Source organism: Pogona vitticeps, chromosome 1, assembly GCF_051106095.1.
Source record: "Pogona vitticeps strain Pit_001003342236 chromosome 1, PviZW2.1, whole genome shotgun sequence".
In the NCBI taxonomy this organism is placed as follows: domain Eukaryota; kingdom Metazoa; phylum Chordata; class Lepidosauria; order Squamata; family Agamidae; genus Pogona; species Pogona vitticeps.
This window is the reverse complement of record NC_135783.1, coordinates 15,020,239-15,046,446: the sequence shown is the minus strand read 5'-3', so window position 1 is coordinate 15,046,446 and position 26,208 is coordinate 15,020,239. Positions and strand designations below refer to the sequence as shown.

General features: G+C 41.7%; 1 protein-coding gene across 50 annotated transcripts in view; it reads right to left on the bottom strand.

Moving 5' to 3' along the window:
* Positions 1-26,208, bottom strand: part of NRXN1 (neurexin 1) — a 1,165,889-nt gene that overhangs the window by 281,192 nt on the left and 858,489 nt on the right. For all 50 annotated transcript variants that reach the window (XM_078382536.1, XM_078382566.1, XM_078382658.1 and 47 more), the window contains one exon: positions 17,531-17,712. In XM_078382536.1, the coding sequence (XP_078238662.1) occupies positions 17,531-17,712 (182 nt within the window). The remainder of the gene's footprint in view (positions 1-17,530; positions 17,713-26,208) is intronic.

Here is a 26,208-nt window from a genome sequence, read left to right as displayed (position 1 = left end):
ATCAATACTGGCTCAAAAGAATGTCTCCTAAGAATCCCATATAACTTTATTCCAGTTGTTACTCCAAGATTAAAAGGAAACTCACATTCAAGTTTTGTGTCTGTTTTACTGTTGCCGGATCTAGTGCACGATGACAGCATAAAGAGTCTACTCAGAATTAAGTCTGCTGTTAAATTAAATGCTTATCTAACTGATGATGAAAAACTAGGGCATTTTTAATGTTTTATATGTATAATATTTTGTTCTACCTTTTCCCTCAAGTTTTTTTTTACTTTGTCCTCTGCTTTCCAAAAATACAGTTACAATACAGATATGGATTGTATATCACCATCATCGTCATTTGCCATCAAGTCATATCTTATAGTGACCCTTTTCAAAGGTTGTTGGGATAGAGAATACACAGATGTGGTTGACCATTCCCTTCTTCTAGGAACGCCTTGGGACTGTGCAGGTTGCCCAAGGCCACACAGGCTGGCTCTACTCACAGGAGGCACATTGGGGGAATCGAACTCCCAACCTTTGGCTCCACAGCCAGAGACCTAAAGTACATAGTTTAAAGGTAAAGGTTCCCCTTGACAATTTTTGTCCAGTCGTGTTCGACTCTAGGGGACGGTGCTCATCCCCGTTTCCAAGCCATTTTGTCCGAAGACAATCTTCCGTGGTCACATGGCCAGTGCGACTTAGACACGGAACGCTGTTACCTTCCCACCGAAGTGGTCCCTATTTATCTACAGTACTTGCATTTGCATGCTTTCGAACCGCTAGGTTGGCGGGAGCTGGGACAAGCGACGGACACTCACTCCGTCGCGTAGGTATATATATAGAGAGAGACACATAGGGAGAAAAAGAATGAGAATGGGTTTATATTTAAAAACTTCTTGGAACTGTATTTGCCTCTGCCAACGACAGTACTGTAACTTTTTTCAGAACAGGAAACATCTCCTCAGCTTCTGTCAGGTTTTTCCTGCCTGTGGAGGGTATGAAGCATGAACAAGAACTGCTATCTGTATTCACAGGACGTGTCCACTTCAGCGAGGACCGCAAACACCTTCATGGACTTGATGACCTTCTTTCCATGTAAAGAAGGGTGATAAAACTGGAAACAAAGGTAGCAAAACTAGAGCACTCCACTACCATGGTAAATACACACAATTTGCTCAGGAGTGAATAGGGACATTGAGTTCTCTATATTTCATTTAAATTTCTATTTACTTATTTTACTGGTTGAAAGTATTTACATGTTAAGAGCAAGAACTGTTTCGGCACAATCTGTACCCTTCATGAGGTCCATTACAAACTCCACCTCTACCAAAGTGCACAGATGTCTTTATTTTCGACTCTAAGCGTATAACAGTTACGTTTATTTTATTTTTCCCTTAGTCATAAGCAATTAGGGCACTAGAAAACAGCACACCGAACGCTCTGAAGAAGTGATCTTGGGAGAGCGATCTAGCCATAGCGAGCAACTAGTTGATCCCCTGGCACCGCTCTGAGCAAGAGTTATTACTAGCTGAGTACGACAGCTTGCAGACATGTACACAAAGCCATTGCAATTAAAGGCTCACACTGTGACATAACTGATGGCTTACCCAGATGCTAGCAGGAAACACCACAAATATCCAAGCCCCCCCCCATGCTGAAATGATGAACAGGCATGGAAAAGGGGGGGGAATCATACTAAAATTGGGATGGAAGATCAGGAGAGATAGGTCAAAAGCCTTTCTGGAACAAGCCAAGGTGTGGAGCGTATTCCATAAATAACAGGGAAAGCAGCATGTGGAAAAGGTTTTTATTTAGATGACAACTCCCTGAATTCCTCAGCCAGTCTGGTTAGGGGATTCTCAGAGTTGTAGTTCAAAAAAATTATCTTTCTTGAAGCAGTAATACAGTTGATAGGGAAAGGGTGGTCATATGATCATGAGGATCAGATGCCCACAGAGAATTTCTGAGGGTGTTGCTCGAGGGTGAAGCTAAAACTTGACCTTCCAAACTATGATTAAAAGTATAGGAACCCTGTCCTCTTGACAGTATGGCCACCCTAGAACGGAGGGAGGTGTGGCACAACAAAAGACACGCCTACCATGCACACATGGAGACCCCAACCATACTGAGGAGGGGCCAATGCAGACTTTGCTTCTGCCTCTACCCAAAATATTATTATTAAGAGGAGAGATGGACGTATTCATTCACAGGTGCAGCTAATGAATTCGTATTCGTATATGAATACGAATATCCCCCCAGAGGTGCAGATAATGAAGGTCCGCCCCCCGGACCCATCACCTCCTGGCAAATAGAAGGGGAAGAGATGGAGGCAGTGACAGATTTTACCTTATTGGGCTCCATGATCACTGCAGATGGTGACAGCAGCCATGAAATTAAAAGACACCTGCTGCTTGGGAGGAAAGCTATGACAAACCTCGACAGCATCTTAAAAAGCAGGGACATCACCTTGCCGACAAAGGTCCGCATAGTCAAAGCTATGGTTTTTCCTGTAGTGATGTACGGAAGTCAGAGCTGGACCATAAAGAAAGCTGATCGCCAAAGAATTGATGCTTTTGAATTGTGGTGCTGGAGGAGACTCTTGAGAGTCCCCTGGACTGCAAGGAGAAGAAACCTGTCCATTTTGAATGAAATCAACCCTGAGTGTTCACTGGAAGGACAGATCCTGAAGCTGAGGCTCCAATACTTTGGCCATCTCATGAGAAGAGAAGACTCCCTGGAAAAGGCCCTGATGTTGGGAAAGGGGAAGGGGATGACAAAGGATGAGATGGTTGGATGGTGTCACCGAAGCTACCAACATGAATTTGACCCAGGAGGCAATGGAAGACAAGAGGGCCTGGCGTGCTCTGGTCCATGGGGTCATGAAGAGTCGGACACAACTAAACGATTAAACAACAACCACAGTCAAGCCTCTACTCTCAAACTTGGTTTCATCCCATGTTCAGGTACCTTGGTTCAGGGTTGACTCAGTCTTCCTTTCTTCGTTGGTTGATAAAATAAGTAACTAACTCATTGAGAGGCAAAGTGTTGTTTGCATAATTACCTTGTAAACTGCCCAGAGAGTGCTTCAGCACTGTGGGGTGGCATATAAATCAAAACAGAAGCAGCAGCACCACCAACAACAGCAACAAAAACAGCACCATAATATAGAAAAGCAGTGTAAAAACACGTTCAGCGTTTGAGCTGAAATAGTTGTTTAGTTGCTTATTAATGGTTTCTTACTAAGTAAGGAAAAAAACCCTTCTAACTGCTTGCTGAGTTTAACTGGAAAGGTATTAAAAGATCCTGTAAACACCCCAAAGGAGAGAATCTGATCTGGTGTGGTTCTGCCTTACTGCCACATTACTAATAAATTGCCTTTCCAAGTGGTCGTATTTGGTGTTCACTCCTACAATAGGTATATAGATATAAGGACTGACAAAGCCAGACACTTAAGTTACCTTCAGTTGCTGCCTTCATGAATAGTCTCCCCCCCCTCCTTCAAGGGGGATAAAGTCCTCACTCCTCCTCTTTCCGTTGTCTCTTTCTACTTGTGAGAACCAACATTTTGTGGGAACCAGCACATCTTCAGAGAAGAGGGTCCTGCTCATGTTCCTCCTTAATGAGCTCTCACTTTTATGGAGAGCCTAAATGCAGAAACAGACCTCTCCTCTAAAGACCTGCTGCTTTCTGTGTGTAGAAAGCAGAGATGGACACAGACCAGAAAAATGGTGAATCATTGTGCTTTTTGGTTCATGGCTACCCATGGACCACGAACTTTCCAAACGTGTTTTTTTTTAAAATGAAACATGAACCGGTTCATTTTTTTAAAAAAAAGTTCGTGCCTGGAGGGAAGGGAAACTAAACCCACCCACCCACTCTGACACCCACCTGCCCCCTTCCCACTGCCCCCATCACCTCCCTATCTGGTCTTGCCGCCTCCTCCTCCATCACTGTTCTGGCTGCAACTGGATGTAAAAGAACAGCCTGATCCAGCACCATGTGGTCCTGATTTAGGGCCACGTGGCCGCACTGCTTATAGGGAATGTAGGTCCCAGCTGATCTCCCTGATCAACTGGCACATGTTCCGAGATAGCAGGCCTGGCTCACGGGAAACCAAGCTGCTGTTTCTGTGCATACCCATCCCTGTCAGCTGATAGGCATATGCAGAGACAAGAGGCCCAGCTCTCCGAAGGGAAGCCAGGCTGCTGTCTCTGAAGATGGAGGTGGTGGTGGTGGTGGAGGAGGAGGAAGCAGTAGCACAAGGTAAGGAGGTGATTGGGGGGGGGGGGGCGCAAGGAGAAGGAGGCAGGAAGCAGGCTATGAAGACGGGAGGGCAAACGAACCAGGAAGTTCATTAAATTGTTCAAAAGGTTTGTTGGTTCAGTTGTTTTCGTTTGTCAGTTTTGACAAACACAAGCCCGAACCAACAAATCAGCAATTTTTTTTACGAATTTTCTGGTTTGTTTTTTGTTTCATGCCCATCTCTAATCGGAAGCGACAATGAAGAACAGCGAGACGAAGCTTTCTTCTCTAAGTATGGTATGTCTATTTGTGAAAGTGATGCTTGGATAAGGCTGCGCATATACAAGTTTCTGAGGCTGCAGAACCAACTAAGGGGCTGGTCCAGTGTGGTATAGAAGATGCAGGCGACACTTGCAGGTTATACTTATGAGGTTCCTGAGGTAATTTTTTTTTTGGGGGGGAGTCATTTCTACTTCAAGACAGACTGCATCACAGGCTTCTTCAGATGAAGTGTGGTGGGGGGAGGATGAAATGCAGAATAAGTGCTGAAGCTATCATAATCCTCAACCCAGGCAGATCTTTTAATGGCGCCAGAGCACAAAGAACCCACACCTTCTTTTTTCCCCATTTTTAAAAAAAGTGTGAGGAAGAGTTTGCATTGTTTTGAATCTAATTAACCTTTTGGAAACCCTTCTCTCTGTTTGTCTTGTTTTAAAGTAGAAGAACTTCAGCAAACACGGGTTCTATTTTATTATGCTGATGATGTTGCACCACCAAAAGATACAAATAAAGAAAAAGGGTGTGTTTCTCCCTCCCTCTTTGGTAATACACCAAAGAGGGAGGAAAGTTGGTGGAGAAAGGCAGGCTAAAAGAATAGTAGTCAAGGGGCACAGGAGATGAGGCTTGTTGGAGGTAGAAAACCCCAGTTGCCAGAAGTAAACATGCCACAACAATAACACTTATACTTGACCAACTAAGACTTCCATTGGAAAAAATGTCTTTTCAGCTATCCCTTCTATTCATTGCTTGTTTCAACATTCCAATTCGATTAATTAATTTCTAGAACTCTTTTTCCATTTGCCCTAACAAATGAAGAAAAATCAAAATCAAATACTCTGTTGGATTGTCTTTATTTCTCAGAATGGGATACTGCAGCATCAGAGAAATTCAGGTTAATTAAACATAACCTCTTTGGTTTGTGTGTGTCTTGGCAGCATTTAATCAAACCATGTTCCTCATGACCCAGGGACAACTTCTAGACACTGAGTCTGACAATTATTCACACAACTAGGCCTTGTAATAATAGGTTGTGAAGATCTGATGCAAACACAAGATGTACAACTGAAGGATATATCTATATAACAAGATCTATAGATCTAGACACACACACACACACAGAGAGAGAGAGAGAGAGAGAGAAAGAGAGAGAGAGAGGGATATGTATCCTTTAGTTGTACATCTTGTGTTTGTACCAGATCTTCACAAACTACTATGACAAAGCCTAGTTATGTATAGATTTTCTGTGTGTACACTCTCTGTGCATATGCATACACAGAAAAGTTTCCTCTAGGGGGGAAATATTGAAACTATTCAGAAGGCGACACATACAACTATTGATAAACAACAGTGGCTAAAAATTGTGAAATAAATAAAATAATATTATTTTATTAGATGTGCAAATCGGAAAATAATTTCATTCTGGTGACCCCAGGGATTCTTTCTATGCAAGGTATTCTAATAATCCTCAATCTCTCAAATTTTGATTAGACAGAAGGAAAGATCCCCACATTCTTATTGACACATGAATTAATTTTGATGAGGGCAAATATCCCAAGGAATTAAGGTTTTCAGAAGATGAAGTCAGTCACTTTTTCAAAATCCATCTGAAATTGCCTCAGAAGAATGGATTAACAACATAGACCCCACTCCAGCAGGAAGAAAATAATGCAGAGAAGGTAAAAAGCTAGCCTGAGGTTTCTTCTCTTGCTTGGAATCCTTGAGGTGAGGTCTACCTCAAGTGTGCTTGGGTCTTGCCCTTCCTGGCCTCTAAAAGCAGTCAGCATTGGAAATTATTGAGTGAATAGGAAAAAGTCCGAATGTCTTCCTTCAACAGATCATAGTTTCGTTGCACTGCACTGAGTAATTTCATGAGAATCTCCAATATCCCCTTCTCAACGATGATACTGATGAGGCCTCAGCTCCAGGGGCTTCTGAATGAGATGGGCTATCATCATGTCTTTCAATCTGACTTCAAGCCTAGTTGTTTGTTTATTTCTATTTATTAAATGTATATTCTGCCTTCAAGATGCACCGCCTATGAGGAGACTCCAAGCCCTCAGGTTCTCACCAAACTCAGGTTCTCACCAAAACAAAACCGTGAAAGTAGAAGAAGTAGGGGTATGGAGGGCTTCCTAGAAGATCTCAGATTGGGCAAGTTTATATGGCCGTATATGGTCTTTCATAGATGTAAGTTATATAGACCACAGATCTATTAAAGTTAGAAATATGAGATCGTAACACATATTTTGAATTTTGACCAGAAATAAATCAATAGGTAGCAAAGGGAAATTTATGCACTCCCTCTAACCCACTCCAAGCAGCAATCTGGCTGAAGGATTTGGGACCCTCTGAAGTTTTAAAGCGCTTTCCAAAGACAGTCTCATGGATGCAGCATCTTGCGGTCCACACTGAATGTAACTAAGACATGGTTACATCTGAACCAAATAATAGAATCATAGAGTGATGAAGTTCGGAGGGGCCTACAAGGCCATCGACTCCAACCCCCTGCTTAACGAAGGAATAAAAATCAAAGGGTATCTGTCCGGGAGTTGCTGAATTTCTCGTGAACACCTCCAGTGTTGGAGCACTCACCACCTCTCCAGGTAATTAGTTCCATTGCGGTACTGCTCTTACACATAGGAATTTTTTTTCCTGATATTCAGCCGAAATCTGTCTTCTTGTAACACAGCCCATTGTTGTGTGTTCTTCACACAGGAATGATTGAAAACAGATCCTGCCCGTCTTCTGTATGCCAGCTTTTCAAGCATTTGAAAAGTGTTATCACATCAACCCTCTGCCTTCTTTTGTCAAGGCTAAACATGCCCAATTCTTTCCTCATAGTGTTTGGTTTCCAGCCCTCTGATCACCTTGTCGCCCTCCTCTGAACTTGTTCCAATTTCTCAGCACCTTCTTGAAGTGTGGTGTCTGGCCTAACCAGTGCTGAATAGAGGGGGACGAGCACCTCGAAGGATCTAGAGACTATGCTTTGGAGATACATGAATGTTATCTCGTCTCTGGATCTCCCTCCCAATAAAAATTATTCCAGCTTCATCTCTGTTAAGCTGCTGACAGAGAGAGAAAAGTCCACTTTCTGAAAGGCCTTTGGCCTCTATGGACTTTGTTTTACAGTGTTTTTTTAGGGATAATCTGGTTCTCCTTCCAAACAATCTTTTAAAACTTAATTCTTTTTAATGATTTCAGTCTACTGTAAATCACTTTGGGAGCCCTGCTGGGGCAGCAAGATGGCAGATAAGTGTTATAACTGAAGAAGCAAATAAATACATAAATAAATGTCTGATGCCTCTCTTGGGGGGGAGGCAAGGTTATTTCCAATACCATCGGGTATAGTATTGTTTTGAGTTGCCTGCCTAAGATGTGTGACTGGGGCACTGTTTTGTGGTAGCTCCTCTCCCCTTCAGCTGGGCAAATTCCAAAAGTGGCACCAGAGGACTCGTGTTTCGTGCCATGGCATACAGTTTCCCCCAGGCTTCATTTTGTATTCCTGGGAATTTAACACATATTTAGGAAACTGCTGGGAAAGGCTGCTTGACATTTTGATTCTTGACACCACCAGTATCCTGAGTTCAGGAAAATCAACTCATTTTTTCCTTTCCATCTATATTCAAGAAACCTGTAGTCAATCTGAACTATGCTCTGATGTTGGTGATAGAGCCTGTCTACATTGGCATATAGTTATTGTAAGGAATTGACAACACCTATGCCAGCAGCAGTCAAGAGGGTCTACAGCAGTGGTTCTCAAACTGCGTTCCCCAGACGTTCTTGAACCGCAACTCCCAGAAATCCTGGCCAGCACAGCAAGTTTGAGGACCACTGGTGCACAGGATACCCTCTTCTGTTCCCTACCCTTCATAAAGTGACACCATGCAAGAGAAAAACCATGAAGCTGACACAGTACCTTTTTTCATCAGTTAACCACTTCTCAAAGCAATTGTCAGAGCTTTGAGAACCAGAGCACAAACAGAGTTCTGACTCCTGTCCTCTGAAGATGGAGAGACTGATGAAATGTTAGGAAGAACAACCTTCAGAACACGGCCAAAGAGCCCGAAAAACCCACAACAACCAATTGTCAGAGCTGCTCTTCAACAAACGTGAGTGGCTTACAGAACGTTGAATCCTGCTATGAGCACAACATACTGGTAGCCCATAGAACTGAAAAGTTTTACATGTGCAGCTAGGCATTTCTTGCAGGAAAACCCCATCACCCATGAGATTTCCTGCAAAATTGCTTGTGAGAACAGGTATCTTGCACAGAGAAATCATACGGCCCAGAGAAAAGAGTGATGTCTTTGCTTGGTTTCTCTCTCTGAATGCAAGAAGCTGCAGGATTCGTAGCTCTGACACAAAGATCATTTCCCCCTACTAGCAAAAAATGTTTTCTCAATCTTTAAAGGGGACAAGGTAGAACTTCATAACTGTCCTCATACAGTTAATTTAGAATGTATGTTCAGTTTATCCAACCGACTGTAATTGCTGAATTATGTTAGCAAACTTCTTAAGGTTTAGTTTTTAATCAGAAAACTTGCTAAAAGCATTCAACACTGTATATATATGTTAATGTCACTTTCTGTGCAATGCAAAGTTCTTCTGTATATAACAGTGTGGTGCTGTGCAATTCTGATACCCCAGGCACCCAACAATGTGAAAAATTATAGGGTGCTTTAAACTGTTCCCTGGATTAGCACCAGTTAATTTGGGAGGACTATTTCTGTGTGGGTAAATTGTGTTTCTAGTCTAACATTAAAGGCTGATTCAGACAGTCAAGGAGCAATCAAATACCAAATTTCCATCAAATTGGAATTTTCTAGGTTCACACCAATCTTCATAAACTGGCCCAAAGGTGGAGAGCAGATCTTGTGTTTTGTTTCTCTGATTAAACCCCCCCACCTCTGACTGTCTTTTAAAATGATGATGATGAAGAAGAAATAATACAGAGGAATCCAGAGCCTTAAAAAGTTCCATTTTCTATGTTCTTGCTGCTATAGTTAAGGGTCTGTTCTTTTCTGTTCTGTTCTTTTCTTTCGGACTTAGCTTTGAGAATTCTCCAGTGCCCCTTGCAGAATTCCGAGAGTTCCACTCCCCAACACATATCTGCACCAACAGATACATTCATTTCACCCATCTGTCAAAGGCCAAGCCCTCACAGGGGGGAAGCTGTTGCAACACTTCCTGAAGGTGGTGGTTCTTCAGGAGGCGCCCCTCTATATTGGATAAAGGGCAATTAAACTACCACTCCCGAAAAGTATTGCAGCAGAAAAAGAAGGCCGAAAACAAGGCCCTCAAGGAGGCTTGCCCTTGTCCAGTGAGTGTCCAGGTGAGTCTTGTCCTTGTGAGTGAAAGGGAGGTATCTGTTGGCACCTATTTGTGGGCTGGAACATCCAGAATTCTGCCAGGGAAACCTTAGAGAATTCTGGCAGCTGGAATCAACAAAACAAAACAACACCCATTGTTATATAGTGCCACCTAGGCACTATTTGTGGCAACACTAATAACGGGTTTTAAGGCATGAGAAATGTTCAAAGAGTAGTTTTACTACTCTTTGTCCTGTCCTCTGAAGACGCCGGCCACAGAGACTGGCGAAACATTAGGAAGAACAACCTTCAGAACACAGAGCCTGAAAAACCCACAACAACCAGTAGCTTTACCATTGCTCCCAATCAGTGAGTTTCTATGGACAAAGAGAGAGTTGGACCCAGGCCTTCTGAGTCCCAGTCATTACAGTAGGGGGGGACTACAACTCCCAGAATTCTCAGATTCCCACCTTGCTAACTAAGAATTCTGAGAGTTAGAATCCCAAAGATTTAATGATTCCCAACTTTGGAGGAAGCACAACTCAATGGCAGGGCATATGTCCCACATATAATTCTTAGCATTGTTTGTTGAAAAGAAATCATGGAAAAAGTGATAAGAAGGATCTCTGCCCAAGACACTGGGGAGGCTCCCACCAGTCAAATGAGACAATACAGTACTAAGGCAGAGCACGGATCAGGGCCTGTAAGAATAGAGGGAAGAAGCTGGAAAATTTTCAGTCTGGGTCATTCAACATGTCAACTGCATAGTCAACCACTAAACTAAAGCCCTTCTCCAGCAAAAAGAGAACTTCATATTGAGTTATTTTCCCTATTTCTTTTAAACATGGAAGTGGAAGCTACACTGTTAGGATTTCGGATGTTCATGTCATCCCTATGGACTACTTGGTCAAGCCCAGTGAATGTGGAATCTTTAAGAAAGCGGCTGTGGTTATTAAGTCTAAAAAAAGGAGAGGAGTTTAGTTTCTTTACCCAAATTTTTATTTCTCTTTACACCCCATTTCATTTCATTGCCACGCCATTACCACATACTCCGTATGGGGCCTATTGTTGTGTTCCACGCTGGATCTGTGATGTTCCATGCATTTGAGGAAGTGGGTTGTAAATCCACGGGAGTCCACATTCAAATAAATCTGTTAGTCTTAATGGGGCACAACATTTTTGTTTGCTCTTTCTGTTTCATTATTGTTGTTGTTTTGTTATATATGGTGAAACAGTTTAACATGGCAAACCTCATTGACGTGTATTCCAGAGGGATCATGAATTAGGCCTCTAATCTCTTAATTTTGGGAAAGGAATTTCCATATATTTAGGGGTGCGTTATTTGAAAAAATGATAGTTTTACGCATTTGTATATATCTTTATATTTTATTTTAGAGATTTAATATTTCACCTTAGCCACATCTTGGCTGATGTCATGTTGGCATAGCTATACCTGACAAAGGGTTATGATGTCACCATCAGAGAGAAGACTTCCAATAATAAAAGACTTGCTTCTCTCCTGCTAGCTTTTTTCCCTTTCATCACATGGGAGCAGTGAGACAGAGTAAGGAAGTGTTTAAATACCCATAACCGCCTCTGCTGGATTAAGTTCTACTTAATAGATCTACTTATTAATAGATCTACTGATGATGCTGTGTCCATTGTACTCCATACTGTATTGAGCCACTTAGAACATCAGGGAACTTATGCGAGGCTGTTGTTTGTGGATTATAGCTCTGCTTTTAATACCATTCTACCAAATAGGTTGTTTTTTAAAATGATCAACCTGGGATTACCTCAGGAGATATGCATGTGGATAAAGGATTTTCTGACAGATAGGCCACAGTCAGTAAGGATGGGATCTCACCATTCTTCTACCCTGGTACTAAGTACAGGAGCTCCCCAGGGCTGCGTGCTAAGTCCCTTCCTCTATTCCCTGTACACACATGATTGCACCCCACTGTATAACACCAATGCAATTATTAAATTTGCGGATGATACGACAGTGGTGGGGCTCATAAATAAGAACAATGAGTCTGCTTATAGAAAGGAAGTACAAAGGTTGATACTTTGGTGTAAAGGAAATCATCTCACACTTAACATCAAAAAAACTAAAGAACTCATAATTGATTTTAGGAGGAAGAGATATGTACATTTACCACTGTACATAAACGGTGAGGAAGTGGAGAGAGTTGGTAGTTTTAAATTTCTGGGTACTTACATCTCAGAGGACCTCTCATGGACTATAAATGCCAACATGCTAATGAAGAAGGCACAGAAGAGGCTGTATTTCCTGAGAATGCTCGGCAAGTTAAATTTATCTCAGCATTTGCTTCTGTCATACTATCGTAGCACCATTGAGAGTGTCCTAACCTATGGCATTCTGGCATGGTTTGGGAGTAGCTCTGTAGCGGACAAAAAAGCTCTACAGAGAACCATTAAAATTGCCCAGAATATCATCGGGCTCCAGCTACCAACCCTGGATGACATCTTCACATCCCGCTGTCTAAAGAAATCACATAGCATCCTGAGAGACTCTTCCCATCCTGCTTATAACTTTTTTGAACTGTTACCATCTGGCAGAAGATATAGAACAATTAAGACTCGGACCACACGTTTTCTCAATAGTTTTTATCCCAGAGCTATAATTGCAATTAATAATGAGCTTAAAGACCATCAGTAGTGAATAATTAGTTGGACTGTGTAACTTGGCCTGCGGTGTAGATGTTTGTATTTTTAGTGGGGGACTTTTAGTGGGTGGGGAGTGTTTGGGAATTTTATGTGTGTGCATGTGTCTGGTCTCTGGGTGTCTGTGAATTTCGTTGTATGTGTATATACTTACAATGACAATAAATTATTATTATTATTATTATTATTATTATTATTAAGTTACAAGCAGGGGAGATTTCAGTAATGAAGACGTTCATCCTTCCATCACACAGATACCGCTTCCATGTGATGAAAGGGAATATTTGCAAGTCAGAAAAATCAAAAGAGAGAAGGGGGAAGTCTTTCATTATAAAGAAAAAAAAAATCCCCCTGTGTATGACATTATCACTTGATTTTCTGAGAGACAGCAATGTCCTGAGACTGATTCTCTGACATTCTATAGAATAAAGAGATTGTTGTGAGGTTTCACCAATCAATCTGATACACCATCAAGTTCTGCTCCCTTGATGGTGCATGGAACTCCGGGGGAGGTATTTCTTTCATATCTAATTTGCTATTGTTTAGGCATTGTCTGATTTGGTATCTAGTTTGGGATTGTCTTTGCTTTTTATTCCGTGATTGCCAAAAAAAAAAAAAAAGTAAATGTTTGAAAAAAAGGTAAATGGCTCTGAAACTCTCTTTTTAAAAAAGGTAATTCCATAGAAACCAAGAGAGTGGTACATTGGTATTTGGAATGCATGCAAAATATATAGAATTCAATTTTTCATTTACCTACCCGGCACCTTCCAGACCTGAACATAAGCCCAGATTCACTTACAATCAGAAAACTGTACGTCTCAGAGCTTACAATGCAATTCAAGAATGAAAAATGTGCTTGGAAGGAATGTTTGAAAAATGTGCACAGAAAATGCATCCATCTGAAAAACATCCACACACAATGTTCAATCACTGGGAGAATGCATGCAGAGACACGCCTGTCTGAAAAATATGCCCAGTGGGGCAGGGAAGTTCTCACAGCCTGAAATGGACACAGGTCAGGACAAGCTTGTCATAGGGCAAACAAGAATCTCTGTGAGTCTGGGTTTGGTGCATTCGCTCCTCCCTAGCCAACACAACTTCAGACTCCAAGGAGAGACTTCTAACTCCAGGCATTTGAAATGGTCAGGGAGGACGAAAGTTATCTTAGCATCATAGAACAATTGAGTTGGATGGGGACTACAAAGTCATCAAGTCCAAAGCCCTGCTCAGTCTTGTGGATAACCCTATATACATGTTTGTTTTATATGCACTGCATGCTGCTGCTGTTCAATTATTTATTGGCTCCATGTGCAAATATGTATTTTTTTTTTAATTTGATTTTTTTTTGTGGGAAACAGCATATGAATAACTATGGCCTGAGTCCAATAGGTATCCAATGATCAGTCTCCAATGACTGAGAGAACTGGGCATGTTTAGCCTTGAGAAAAGATATGGTAGCACACTACAAATACTTAAAAGGTAATCATACAGAGGAAGGGCAGGATATGTTCTCGATCATCCCAAAATACAAGGACACGTAATAATGGACTCAAGTTACGGGAAGCCAGATTTCACTCGAATATCAGGAAAAGCTTCTGAACTGTTTGAGCAGTATGACAATGGAACCAATTGTTACATACAGCTATGACCTCACCTGTCCGTCACTGCTAAAGCTGTGAGTCATCTACCAATGGTGTGACGGAGGGTGGGCCATAAGGGGTGGAGCTGTTGTATAAATGGGAGTGAATGTGTGTGAGAGATTTTAGATAGGGACTGATAGGGCTTGGATAGGGTTTAGAAAGGAGTTAGGAGATCTGTGATATATTGTGAGAGTCTGTGTATGGTAGTGCCTTTATTATAGTGATTGAATTATTATTTAATTATAAGTGATTTACCATTCCCTTTATTTGTACCCAATAAACCTGAGTTTTTATTTTGAATCATATTTTGGCCTGAAGCTACTTATTAGAGGGAATGGTTGGTGGCAGTGGAAGAGTGATTTAGAGTGACGTAGCGCCCCCCCCCTTTGTGAGGTAGAGGGAGGCCGGTACACCAATTATCTCAGGAGATGGTATGCGTTCCAATGATGGAGGCATTCAAGACAAAATTGGAAGCCATTTGTAACATATAATTTCATTTGGACTCCCGCGTTTAGCAGAAGGTTGGATTCAATGGCCTTATAGGTCCCTTCCAATTCAGTTATTCTATGAGTCTGTGGTATCAGGTCAGTTTTTTAAAACCTAACTAACTAACTAACTGACTGACTGACTTGTTTCCAAAGCACTGTATCAAGGTGCAATACTCAACAAATGATATCAGCTTCTTGGCATTCTGCCATTGTTGCAGGCAATTAGATTATTTCTTAGTTATGTTTCTATCTCCACAAGCCACCAAATATTGCTTCTATCCCCATTCTCCCAGATAAGCTGAAAGACAGCCACTCTGCTGAGTGTCATGGTTTGGTGGGTCCAGAATCCAGATCTTCCCAGCCCAACATCTGAATCGCACCACCACACTGGCTCTCAAGAGACAAACATAGAAGTTAGATGAGCTAAACAGATCTCGCTCTTGCTCTTTGTAGAGAGAGAGAGAGAGACAACATTTGAATACAAATGGATAGACCCCTATAATTCACCTAGAGGGCCCTGTGTACTTTTGGAATAATCACCACTGAACATTTTCCAAGGCCAAAGTATAAACTGCTAATAGATCAATAAGTAATTTCTTGTGAGAGGAAGTATTCCTTCTTCAGCAAAATAGCAATGTTGTTAAATCAAACTTCAACTTAATATATGAACAAAGCTGAGATTAATCTGAACTGCTAAAATTCTTGACTGGCCTACTTAAGTTTATCTCAACTGATCATTTATTTATGACGCCATAAAAATTCCCACACTTTCCATGGTGATTGCTACTTATTTGCTCTAAGGCAACTCAAAATTACCCTGTTAGACTTCGCCGGGTGACAACTGTGTTTTTCTGCACAAAATTTATCACTCCACCATGATGGTGGGACCAGTCAGCTCCTGTCAGGATTAAGAACAGGCCTGACCAAATGGGGTCATTACCAATTCCTATGACAGCTTGTTCTGCAGATCCGCTAGTACAAGCATATCCTTACCCGACTTTCATATACATAAGACGCACCTTTCCATAAGACGCACCATTTTTTAGGAGAAGAAAACAGGAAAATATAATCTGTTTTCTTCGCTCCATAAGACGCAGAGACTTTCCACCCCCCTGTTTTGTGGGGGAAAAGTGCGTCTTATGGTACGAAAAATACGGTAAGTGAAAGAGCAACATGTTAATGTAGTCAAGAACAGTGATAGCAAAGAGCTCTGAAATTACAGACACAGACTTGGGCTGGTCCTCCAGGCCTCCTTAAATCTATTTTGGGCTGGTCCAACCATCTGTATGGTCCCATCCAAACTTGACTTTCGCAAACTTCCAGGCCTGGGCACTCCATGACTGCCCGGGCCAAAATCCTGCCCGTCACGCTTTTACCCCATTGGCTCTAAACTAGGTCATACTTCTAGGTGAGGTCCACTTCAGTTAAGGCAAACACATTAACCCCATAATGGCTGGAAAGTAGATTTTGCCATATCCCAACACCTTCCAGTGCTTGCATGGGTAGGAGAATCAACTTATTTTGAGGCCAAATATTGCCACCTGACTGTGGGTATAGTGCATATTGTGAGTACAGATGAGCAGGTCTATTCAGTCATTCAGTAAAAAGGTTGAAGTTGAAGATGAAAATTATGCCTGCTGAAGTCCTGTTTCTTGACAAATTAGGCTGTCTTTCCACGATGGGCCACCTCAACAAGGCATTTTGGGATCTTGTGAGACTACTCCCTTCCAACAGAGAGTCAAAACCCTTTTCTGTCACACAAAGTCTCTATAATCAGTGCAAAAAGTTTCTAGGGTCCTTTCCTACATATCTATAGCCAGCATGAAAGGGCTGGTTGATCATTAAGAAAGAAAGAAACAAAGGGAAAAAAAACATTCTGTGCTTCAGATTCTTAAATCAAGCAGCCGTCTTCCTAGGTTTGCAGTCTGGATCACTTTGCACACTTTTGCACAGAGGTTGGCGATGTTATGTAAACCAGAGTTCTTTCCCGAAAGTGAGAATTCTGTCAAGAATGATAGGAAATTTATCAACATCCATGCCAACGGGGAGAAGGATGTCACAGTTCCTCTTTGTCACATACGAGGATAAGCCAAAGAAAGAAGTACGTACCTCATTAAGCATGTGAGTAAGGAAACATACTAGCCCTGTTCATCTCTACCCCTGGCCTCCACATTTTATGGAAAAAGCAGGGCTGCCTAATGTGCACAGATGCTCAACGCAGAGAGGATGATGTTCTCTTCTGTGCTTTTAGCACATGGAGAGGTAAGATGAAGGAGGTAAAGCTAGCATGCTTTCTTCCTAGCAGATTTAGTAATGCACTGAACGGCTGAATAGGGACTCTGGCATTTAAGGGATCTGAAGAATTAATTAAGATAATTAATTAAATTATTGTCAGTGATTTGCAGATCGGAGCTGGATGGGCCAGGGGCCAGAGGGGAGAAGGCAATGTAAGTGCTAAAGAGCAAAAGGAGTATTATAAGCACGCATGAACTTTAATTACAGCTGCCATCCTCACAATCTAGGAAATAGTTTGTTATCACATCCCGTTCTGACAAATTGCTGCAAAAGCCAAAGGAAATGTCCCAGTTTTACACCAAGTGATTCAGAACCCAATAAGCAGCCTTCGTTAAGTCCCACTGAAGTCAGCAGCTCTAAAATGGTTTTAAAGCCCTGCATTTTGCTGTTAACCAATAGGATTAGTCTCCCGATGCCAAAATCTCTTTCCAAAAATTGGATTGAAATTTATAAATCACTTAACTGCTTTCTCGGGTAGAGAAAAAAAATAGGACTCAAAGGCAGGAAATCAATTTCAGAAAAGGACAGTATTATAATAGGCATTGCGAAAGCTGGAAATGAAACACACAGATAAACAGTAAGATTGCATTTTGCTGATGGTACTTACGATGTGCAGCTCTAAATAATCACCAAGCCCGGTAGAGCTGTCCACTCGCACCAAGATGGCTTCCTTTTGAACTGTGCTAAACCCTATAGCCAGTCTATCTGCTCGCGTGCTGGGCCGATCATTGGGAGGCCAGGTATATGTAATCTGTCCACCACCTTTACTAAATATATATGTCGTTCCCGCTGTAAGAGAGAAAGGAGATGAGTTAAGCATTTGGGACTATGCTCATTCCTACAATAAATAAATACTTTTAAAATCAAATCCTGTATATCATGCAGTTCCCAATGGCCAGAATCCTCTTCATCAAGGTGTAATGTAATGTCAAGACATTGTAAATATGCTGTGCCCCGGCAACAAGGACTATGCAACACGATTGCACCATCAGTTGTGTGATTCCTGTTTTGACCAATTGTTCAGTGCGCCAGTAAAAGTCAAGTTATGCCCACGTAGGTTGAATTTCCACCACTGCTTTTGAAGCAATTTTTTAAAAATACAGTTTTGCTATTACGACCCAGGTAGAAAATATCCTCAAGTCTTTTTCTGCTTTCTGCTTGTGCCAGGTGGTTTCACACTCAGATTGCAATATTACATTCTCCTCCACTGAAGTAAATGCTACTGACATCAGTACTTTTGAGTAGGTTATCCACACAAGCATGATTTTAATGCTCAAGCAGCTAGGTGTTGCTAATAATGGAGGAAATCCACAGCCTGTATGACCCCTGGGTTCCTCAAAACCTCTTTCTTGCCAAGGAGGAGACAAAGGGTCTCCACAAAGATGTACAGCAAGCTCAGAAGGACTAATGGACTGGCAAGAGATGCACAGACATCCCATGTAAAGTTTTAAACTAGCAGGCATCCATGAAATAATGCAGCAGTTATTGTAGTTTGCCTTATTCCACAGTTTGATGACACTGTTGCTTTATTGCCTTATTTTGTGCAAAACAAAAAAAACCCAAACCTCATAAATGCAAGAAATGATATGAGAACACAACAGTATCTCATGTGGCAACTGCAGGTGAGAAAGAACATGATGTGATTTATCCTCTGCAAGGATGATGCAAATGAGGATTTATGAGCCTACACAAGGAGCAGATGAGGATCATAGGTTGTATGTGTCTGCCTTCTCCAGACACTTTTTTGCAACAAATATTAAATTTACAGGTCCTGGAAGCCTCCAAGAGTGATAATTCACCTTTAAATATGCCCATGCTGCTCCAGCTCTGTTCAATATACCCAAATACCAATTATTTGAAACTATGAGTAGATGGGCATGCTTAGCCTTGAAAAAAGAAGACTGAGAAAGAAAACTTTTCAAAGATAAGGAGTGGCAGGATCTCTTCTGGTTCATCCTAGCGTGCAGGACATAAAATAATAGGCTCAAGTTACAGGAAGTCAGATTCTGTCCGAATATCAGGGAAAAAACGTCCTAACTGTTAGAGCAGTACAACAATGGAACCGATTGCTCTGGTTTTCAGAAGACCTTATCCACGTCAAGCTTTTGTCAAAATAACCAAATCTATTGCTTTTCTTGGAAAGAGACAATTCTCAGCAATGGCTATCTAATCATTTAAAACAATGGTTCCCAACTATGGGTAGGTAACCCAGGCATTCTTGGACTGCAATTCCCAGAAACACCAGCTGGTGGTAAAGGTTTTTAGGAATTGCAGTCCTAGAAGACCTGGGGACACAGTACAGTACTGGGAATCTCTCTCTCTCTCTCTCTCTCTCTCTCTCTCTCTCTCTCTCTCTCTCACACACACACACACACACACACACACACACACACACACACACACACACACACACACACACACACACACACACACACACACACACACACACACACACACACACACACACACACAAGCACCAGAGACTGAATATGACATTTTGTGCAAACTAAGCAGGTGTTCCACCACTGTGCTGTGTCTGTTGTCCCAGGCTATCATCAGGAGAGTGTTTATCTACAGCTCTTGTCCAGGACTCTGGTGGCCCACTGGGCTGCTTTTATCTTGGTTGACTTGCCCTGCTTATGCCACAACTATTGCATGTCAGATACTGGGGGAAGGATGGAGGTGTCTGATGGCAATGGTTTGATGGGACTGAACCATCTGTGCCAGAGCAAATAACAACAACTTGCTTCTGCACACATGGGATTAACTACAGATAATGAAGACAATTTATGAAAGGCACATATGATGGGGGTGAAATGTTATACAGTTAAGAAGTGCTGGTAACTGGGGTGTATTTCATTGTGCTCTCTTTTAAACACAAACCTTTACTTATTCTAAACAGCAACAACAAACTTTTGCGGGGTTTATGGAAGTGCTAAGAAACCCAAGTAGCCAACCATGTAAATTAACCCTGTGACTTTTTGCCAGAATTTCTCACCAGACATTTAAAACAAAGGAACCATTTGTGCCGATATGACTTGTATCAAATACCAGTTACACTACCAAGGAGGCTGGGTACCACCTCTCATGACTTTGAGTGTCCATACAAAGCATCTTCTAGACTCAAGAATGTAGTTTCATTATGAACTCAGATTTTTTTTTTTTTTTTACAAAGCTTTCAACTAATGCATCTCAACCCGATAGTCAGAGTGGCAGTGGGCTGGCTTGATGAATGTCTGTTGTCCAAGTGGTAGATTTTAGCCCATGAGAAATCAATCTATACAAAATGAACCAAAACTGTTTCATCTTTAAAGAGTAGCAAGACTTCGTGAGGCAGTTCTATGTGTATCTACTATGAAATAAGCCCCCATAAGTTCAAGCATGCATTAGGTACTGTATGTATCTACAGTAATTAACAGTAGCTGCAGACCTCATGGCCACAACAGTTGGATTGACAGCTTGACTCTTTTAATTATTCTGTGTTCTCTATGGGCTTTTTTATTTTTATTTTTTTGGTACCATCTTCCCTGATGAAGAATCCTTGGAAACTCAAAAGTTTGCACTTCTGTTTGTCTGTTTTTTTGTTTTTATTGGTTTATTTTACATAACTGATGTTTGTTGTTTAAAACAGCCATTCACAACTTTTTTTGGCCATGTCGATAAACACAATATGAAAGTAAATATAGGCCAAAAACAAGATTGTATAATATAATGAACCTTATAAAGTGGAATGTGAAGAATTGTTTATAGTCTGCAGCCCCTTTCAAATGTGCTAGAACCATTTGGGGGGCCATATGACCCAGTTGAGGGACATGGTGGCGCTGCAGGCTAAACTTCGGAAGCCTCTGTGCTGCAGGGTCAGAAGACCAGACATCGTAAGATTGAATCCACGCTACAGAGTGCGCTCCCCTCACTTTGTCCCAGCCCCTGCCAACCTAGCCATTCAAAAGCATGTAAATGCGAGTAGATAAATAGGGACCACCTCAGTGGGAAGGTAAACAACGTTCCGGGTCTAAGTCGCGCTGGCCACGTGACAACGGAAACTGTCTTCGGACAAACGCTGGCTCTACGGCTTGGTAGCAGGGATGAGCACTGCCTCCTAGAGTCGGACACGACTGGACTAAATGTCAAGGGGAACCTTTACCTTTATCTATGACCCAGTTGAGAATGGCTGGTTTAAGTTACGGTCTCTCCTTTTCCCACTTAAAATATACAATTGTTATTAGTAGCTGGAGAGAGAAATCTTCAAAATCCAAACAAACAAAACCATTAAAAAGTCATGGAATTAGCAAAGCCTCAAGTTATTATGGTTTCTACAATGTCCACTCTATCCAAAGCTTAGAACAGTTACTTCTTCAATTAGAGGCCCCAGAATCTATCAAACCATCTTGACGATTCCTTGAATGGTAATCTAAAATAATATTTCCAAGCTCTACATCTATCATTTATTTTAACTGTGAGCATACATTCCTTCCATAGATAGGACTACTGCCAAATGGGACCACATACAGGTACCAACATGTTCAGACTTCAGCTTAATGTAAAAGACAACAGTATTTGGGGAAAGGCAGGGCTGGCCATATGGCTAGTTAGAACCCTGTATGTAGGAGCAGTCCTGTTAAGAGGTGAAAATACACTGCAAGACTGGACAAAATGGAGCCTGTGGGATACAAGTGGGCCTCTCAAGCCATTTACTAAGGGCTCCCAGACACACACCAGAAGAACCACACGCTAGGCTGTTGAGGGACAGAAGATTTTTCTGTGGTGGTGTGGCAGCCCTTTGAAAGCCCAAACCCTCCCCCTGCCATTTTTTAAAATCAAAAGTAGAAATAAATATTTTGTCAATCTGTTTCTCCTTTCTAATTTGGGGCAGTCTTCATCCATTCATGGCCCCATGTGACACCCCCCCCCCCCCCCGCCGACAGTTCTGAGGTAAATTCAAGCCCTTCTCACTTCTTCCAGAGTTGTCCATCCCATTTTAGGTAACACATTTGTTTACTGTCACACCATATTGGAGATCTCACTTGTATTATACGTGATGCCAACTGCTACATAAGGGTCCCCGCATTGTGTCTTTCCAGAAACGTCTAATATTTTTGATCCAGACAAGTCAACTGAGGACAGTGGGTGAAACTGTCTGGGACTCTAAACACAGTCCGTCCGTCATGCACTTAAGTCTCTCCCACCGAGTGCCATGAGCTTTGCTCTGAAGTGTCACAGCAAATAAACCTCAAGGTCTCTGCTTTCATTCAGGGGCTCGTTTTGCAAAGGGTTTTACTGATTTCAGCTCATTCCCTTTCGCAGCCACAAAAATAATCCATTTAAGAGCCTGGATTCTTGGTGTTCTGCGCAGCCCTCCGTTTGCAATATTTTCGGTTTTGTTTTTCCTTCCCCACCCCACCCCACCCCCGGCCGCCCTTTTTAAAACTCTTGAGGAAAGAAGTGTAACGAATGTGACATCAATAATCCGGCTTGACTGCACTACAAATCTCTTGACCTGCCTCGGCGATGGCAACTTGCCAGTCCACATCCTGCGCAAGCAAACCTGTCAGCCTCTTTTAAACTCAACAAACCAGGAGGCTACATGATCAGCATCCTTGGGCAACTGAAGGAGAGATTTGCATGGCGTAGATAAGTTGGAGGGCGGGTTGTCCCAGATCACCTTCACATGAGGCTGGGGATGGGGATTACCTTCTCTCACACACATCCAACACCTCTACTTTATGCAGTAGGTCCAAACATGTGGGACGTAGTACAGTGGGGTCTCTACTTAAGAACGTCCCTACTTAAGAACAATTCCACTTAAGAACAGCTCCATTTGCTAAATTTTGCTTCTACTTGAGAACAAAAATCCAAGATAAGAACAGGAAAAAAAAACCTTTCCTGCTCTTTTTTTAACCTTAGGTCATCTTAGGTTAACAAAAAGTTCTCCCCCTAGTGGTAGAGTACGTATTAACCAGCTTTGCATTAGTTCCTATGGGAACTAATGCTTCAATGTACGAACGCACCTCTACATAACAAAAAAACAGCCAGAACAGATTAATTGGTTTTCAGTCCATTGCTTCAAAATTAGCTTCGTCAGAAGTGCTTTTAACACTGTTCCCTGACCTAAGGGAAAAAAAGAAAAAATATCCCCCTCTAGTGGTAGAAAGCGGAATAGCAGCTTCCCATTAGTTTCTATGGACGGCGGAAAAGAGCAGATACGGATTAAATGGTTTTCAATGCATTCCTATGGGAAATGCAGATTCTACATAAGAACTTTTCCACTTGAGAACCACCTTCCAATATGGATTAAGTTCTTAAGTAGAGACCTCACTGTACTTTGCATTCAATTGCAGGAAATAAGTTTTACTTCTTATCCCTGTAATACAGACCATTAACTTTATGACCCTGTACAGATGTATTAAATGCAACGGAAAGCAGGAGAACATCATGTTGATAATCCTAGGAAATGCTTTGGGTTGCTCCAGTTTCTTCATTACCTCATAATTCTGTTTGCTTCTCCTTCTCATGTTATCCCACCCTTATTCTAAATAGCTCAGGGCCGCTCCATATTTCTCTGTCTTCCACTTTTTTAAACAGCAACAGTCCCACTGTGAACTGTGTAGCTGATTTCACAATTACAACCATGAACTGTGCAATTGTGAGCCACATAATCAGTTGTGCAACTGCAGTGTGAAATAAAACCGTAATGTGAACTGTGAAATTGATAGTGCTATGCTGGCTGCCTGGACCCAAGGCTGAGTTTCCTCAGGTGCAACTTTCCATTAGGCCAACTCAAACAGGATTTCAGCCCATATGTCGTAAGAATATAAGTCCTACCCGGGTGCTAAGGAGCAGTTAAAGGGAGGCTGCCCCCTTTTGTTTTCTCTTTAATCTTGGAAACACAACTCCCTGGAAAAACATTCTTTGCCCACAAGATCAAACCTCAATTCAATGACAAGGTTGGTTTCCATGAAGAGGCTAACCTAGTATATCACTGCAGATCAAGGCAACGGCTAATCTACTATCTTTTTTTTGAGTTTAAGTCAGAAGCATGATCCTAACTCAGGGCCTCAGGTTTTAACCTCACCCATCTCCTAGTCAGGAGGCTTCAATGAGCTTCACCATGGTTGACCATAAGAAAATGAACCCAGAGGAATTAAAGAGCTGTGCACACATTTTACCAGCACACAGTTAATATATACATATATGTGTGGGAAGAGGATGCAAATTGAGGGTCCTGTTTCTTATACACACGCCCGCGTGCATGCACACACACATGGGGGGGCATATCTTGTGGAAAGATCTGTACTGCAAAAGTAGAATCTATTCTCCAGGTATACGTGCATTGACAGAATATCAATGTATAATATCTACAGTCCTTCTCAAGATTTGTAAAGCTGACAACGGTATGGGATTGGATTATTGAGTTTTCAAGTCTAGGAAGATTGTACCCTATATTACTTATATCCAAACTCAATCATTTTGTAACCTTGCGTCTGGTAACAGTGGTGGACAGAAAAAACAATCGTACTTCACCAGAGGACACTTGCTTTTAAACCTGTGATGCATCACATCCACCTCCGAGGAAGTGATAGATGCCCCCTTCCAGAGAGGACAACAACAGTATTGATGGGCAGAACATCTGATCTATAGAAGGTAGCAACTGATGTTTCTGACTTTATAGTTTGTCCAAAGTGGAAATGTGAACATCTGTGAGTTTCATGTTGGTCTGTGCCCCCTCCACCAAGTTTCAAGTCATTTCCATCCCAAATAAGAAGCGATTTGTCAATTTTGCAAACTCTTCAAAAACAAACAAGTTGAAATCCTGTTGCGTAGCTCCCCTCACGCAACAGGAACAAGGTCATTGACACATTGCAGCTGTTTTAAGGCTTCCTTCTGTGATTTGGGGGTACAGACAGATCATATTCAACACAATGAATTCACGTGCTCCCCAAAACTGAAATGAAAAGACTTTAACTGGCGTTAACTGGTGCAATCTCCTGCTATGACTGATGCCATTCCTCTTGTGCAGGTGGACCCCACCCACCCCCACGGGATTTTGACCACAGAAATTAAATGCTCCTCTATCTAATAATAATATTAAAAATGTCACAAGTCTGCTTCAGGACCAAGATTCAAACAAAGGAATTGAGGTTAAGTGTCATGTACTCATATCACTGGTCATGGATGAAATATTCTACCAGTTTTAATTTCTGCCATGTTCAAATATTCTTTCTTTCTTGTTAACCATTAAGTTATTTCCATGGTGACTACAAAGAAATTTGTGAATTTTGGCAAATTCTTACCAAGAAAAGCAAATTCTAACCCATCTATAACAAAGGCTTGCAGCCCTACACTCTTTATTAATCTTGTGGAACACAACCTAACAGGTTTTCTCATTCCATCATAATTGCAAGGGAGTTTAAACTAGCCCCATGCTTCTCTGCCTCCCTGCCCATCCCTCTGTGGCCAGAACACCAGCTGAGATTCAGATAACCAGCTAATTAATCTGCATTGATGAACACTAGAACTGTCTTTGTCTAATCCACAAAGCTGCTATTCTTTGAGCTTCCCCTGTTAATTATGCAAAAATGGGCTATAAGCCATTTGAGAACAGGCCCCTCAGTGTTTATATTTCAGGAAAGGCAAATATAATAATGTAAAATTCATTGCTTGGGGAGCAATTGGTAGCTTACTGTTCTGCCCTCCCCATTAACTATTAAAGCCTTAAAAAAAAAAGCCACCACCCTAAGCAATTGTTCTAACAAAGCACTGGGCTTGCTATCAATTTCAGATCTGCAGGCAATGATGGGGAAAGTGAGGAGAGGGAATCTTAATCTCTTAACCTTTATTTCCTTCCTAGGGCATAATTTTAACCCACCGGCAAAATTTGTCCCAGACCACAGTGCTAGAAATATATGGCTTAATATTCAGTTAATTCATTTTAGCCAAAGATTTTCTATATACAGTGAATGCTAATTCTTTTCCTTATGTGCTTCATATTCAGTGAGCTGCAGAAAATGCAGTGTATTGGAGCATTTCAAAAAGTTATTCAACACCGGCTGAAATCCTTAGCTTACATCTGGAAAGGGTGAGGATATCGCCATAAAAAGGCAATTCCTCCTTCTGTCCTGTGGCTTTTCTGACTCCCGTGTAATCAAATTGTCTGCAAGCCATGAGAGCCACAAGATAAAAGAAGGAAATCTTTATTTACCAGCAATCTCCCCCTGCTAGTAGCATCTTGTGGTCACTGTGGTTTTCAGTAAAGGTTTTCTCCCTTCCCTCTGAGGCTCCCATGGC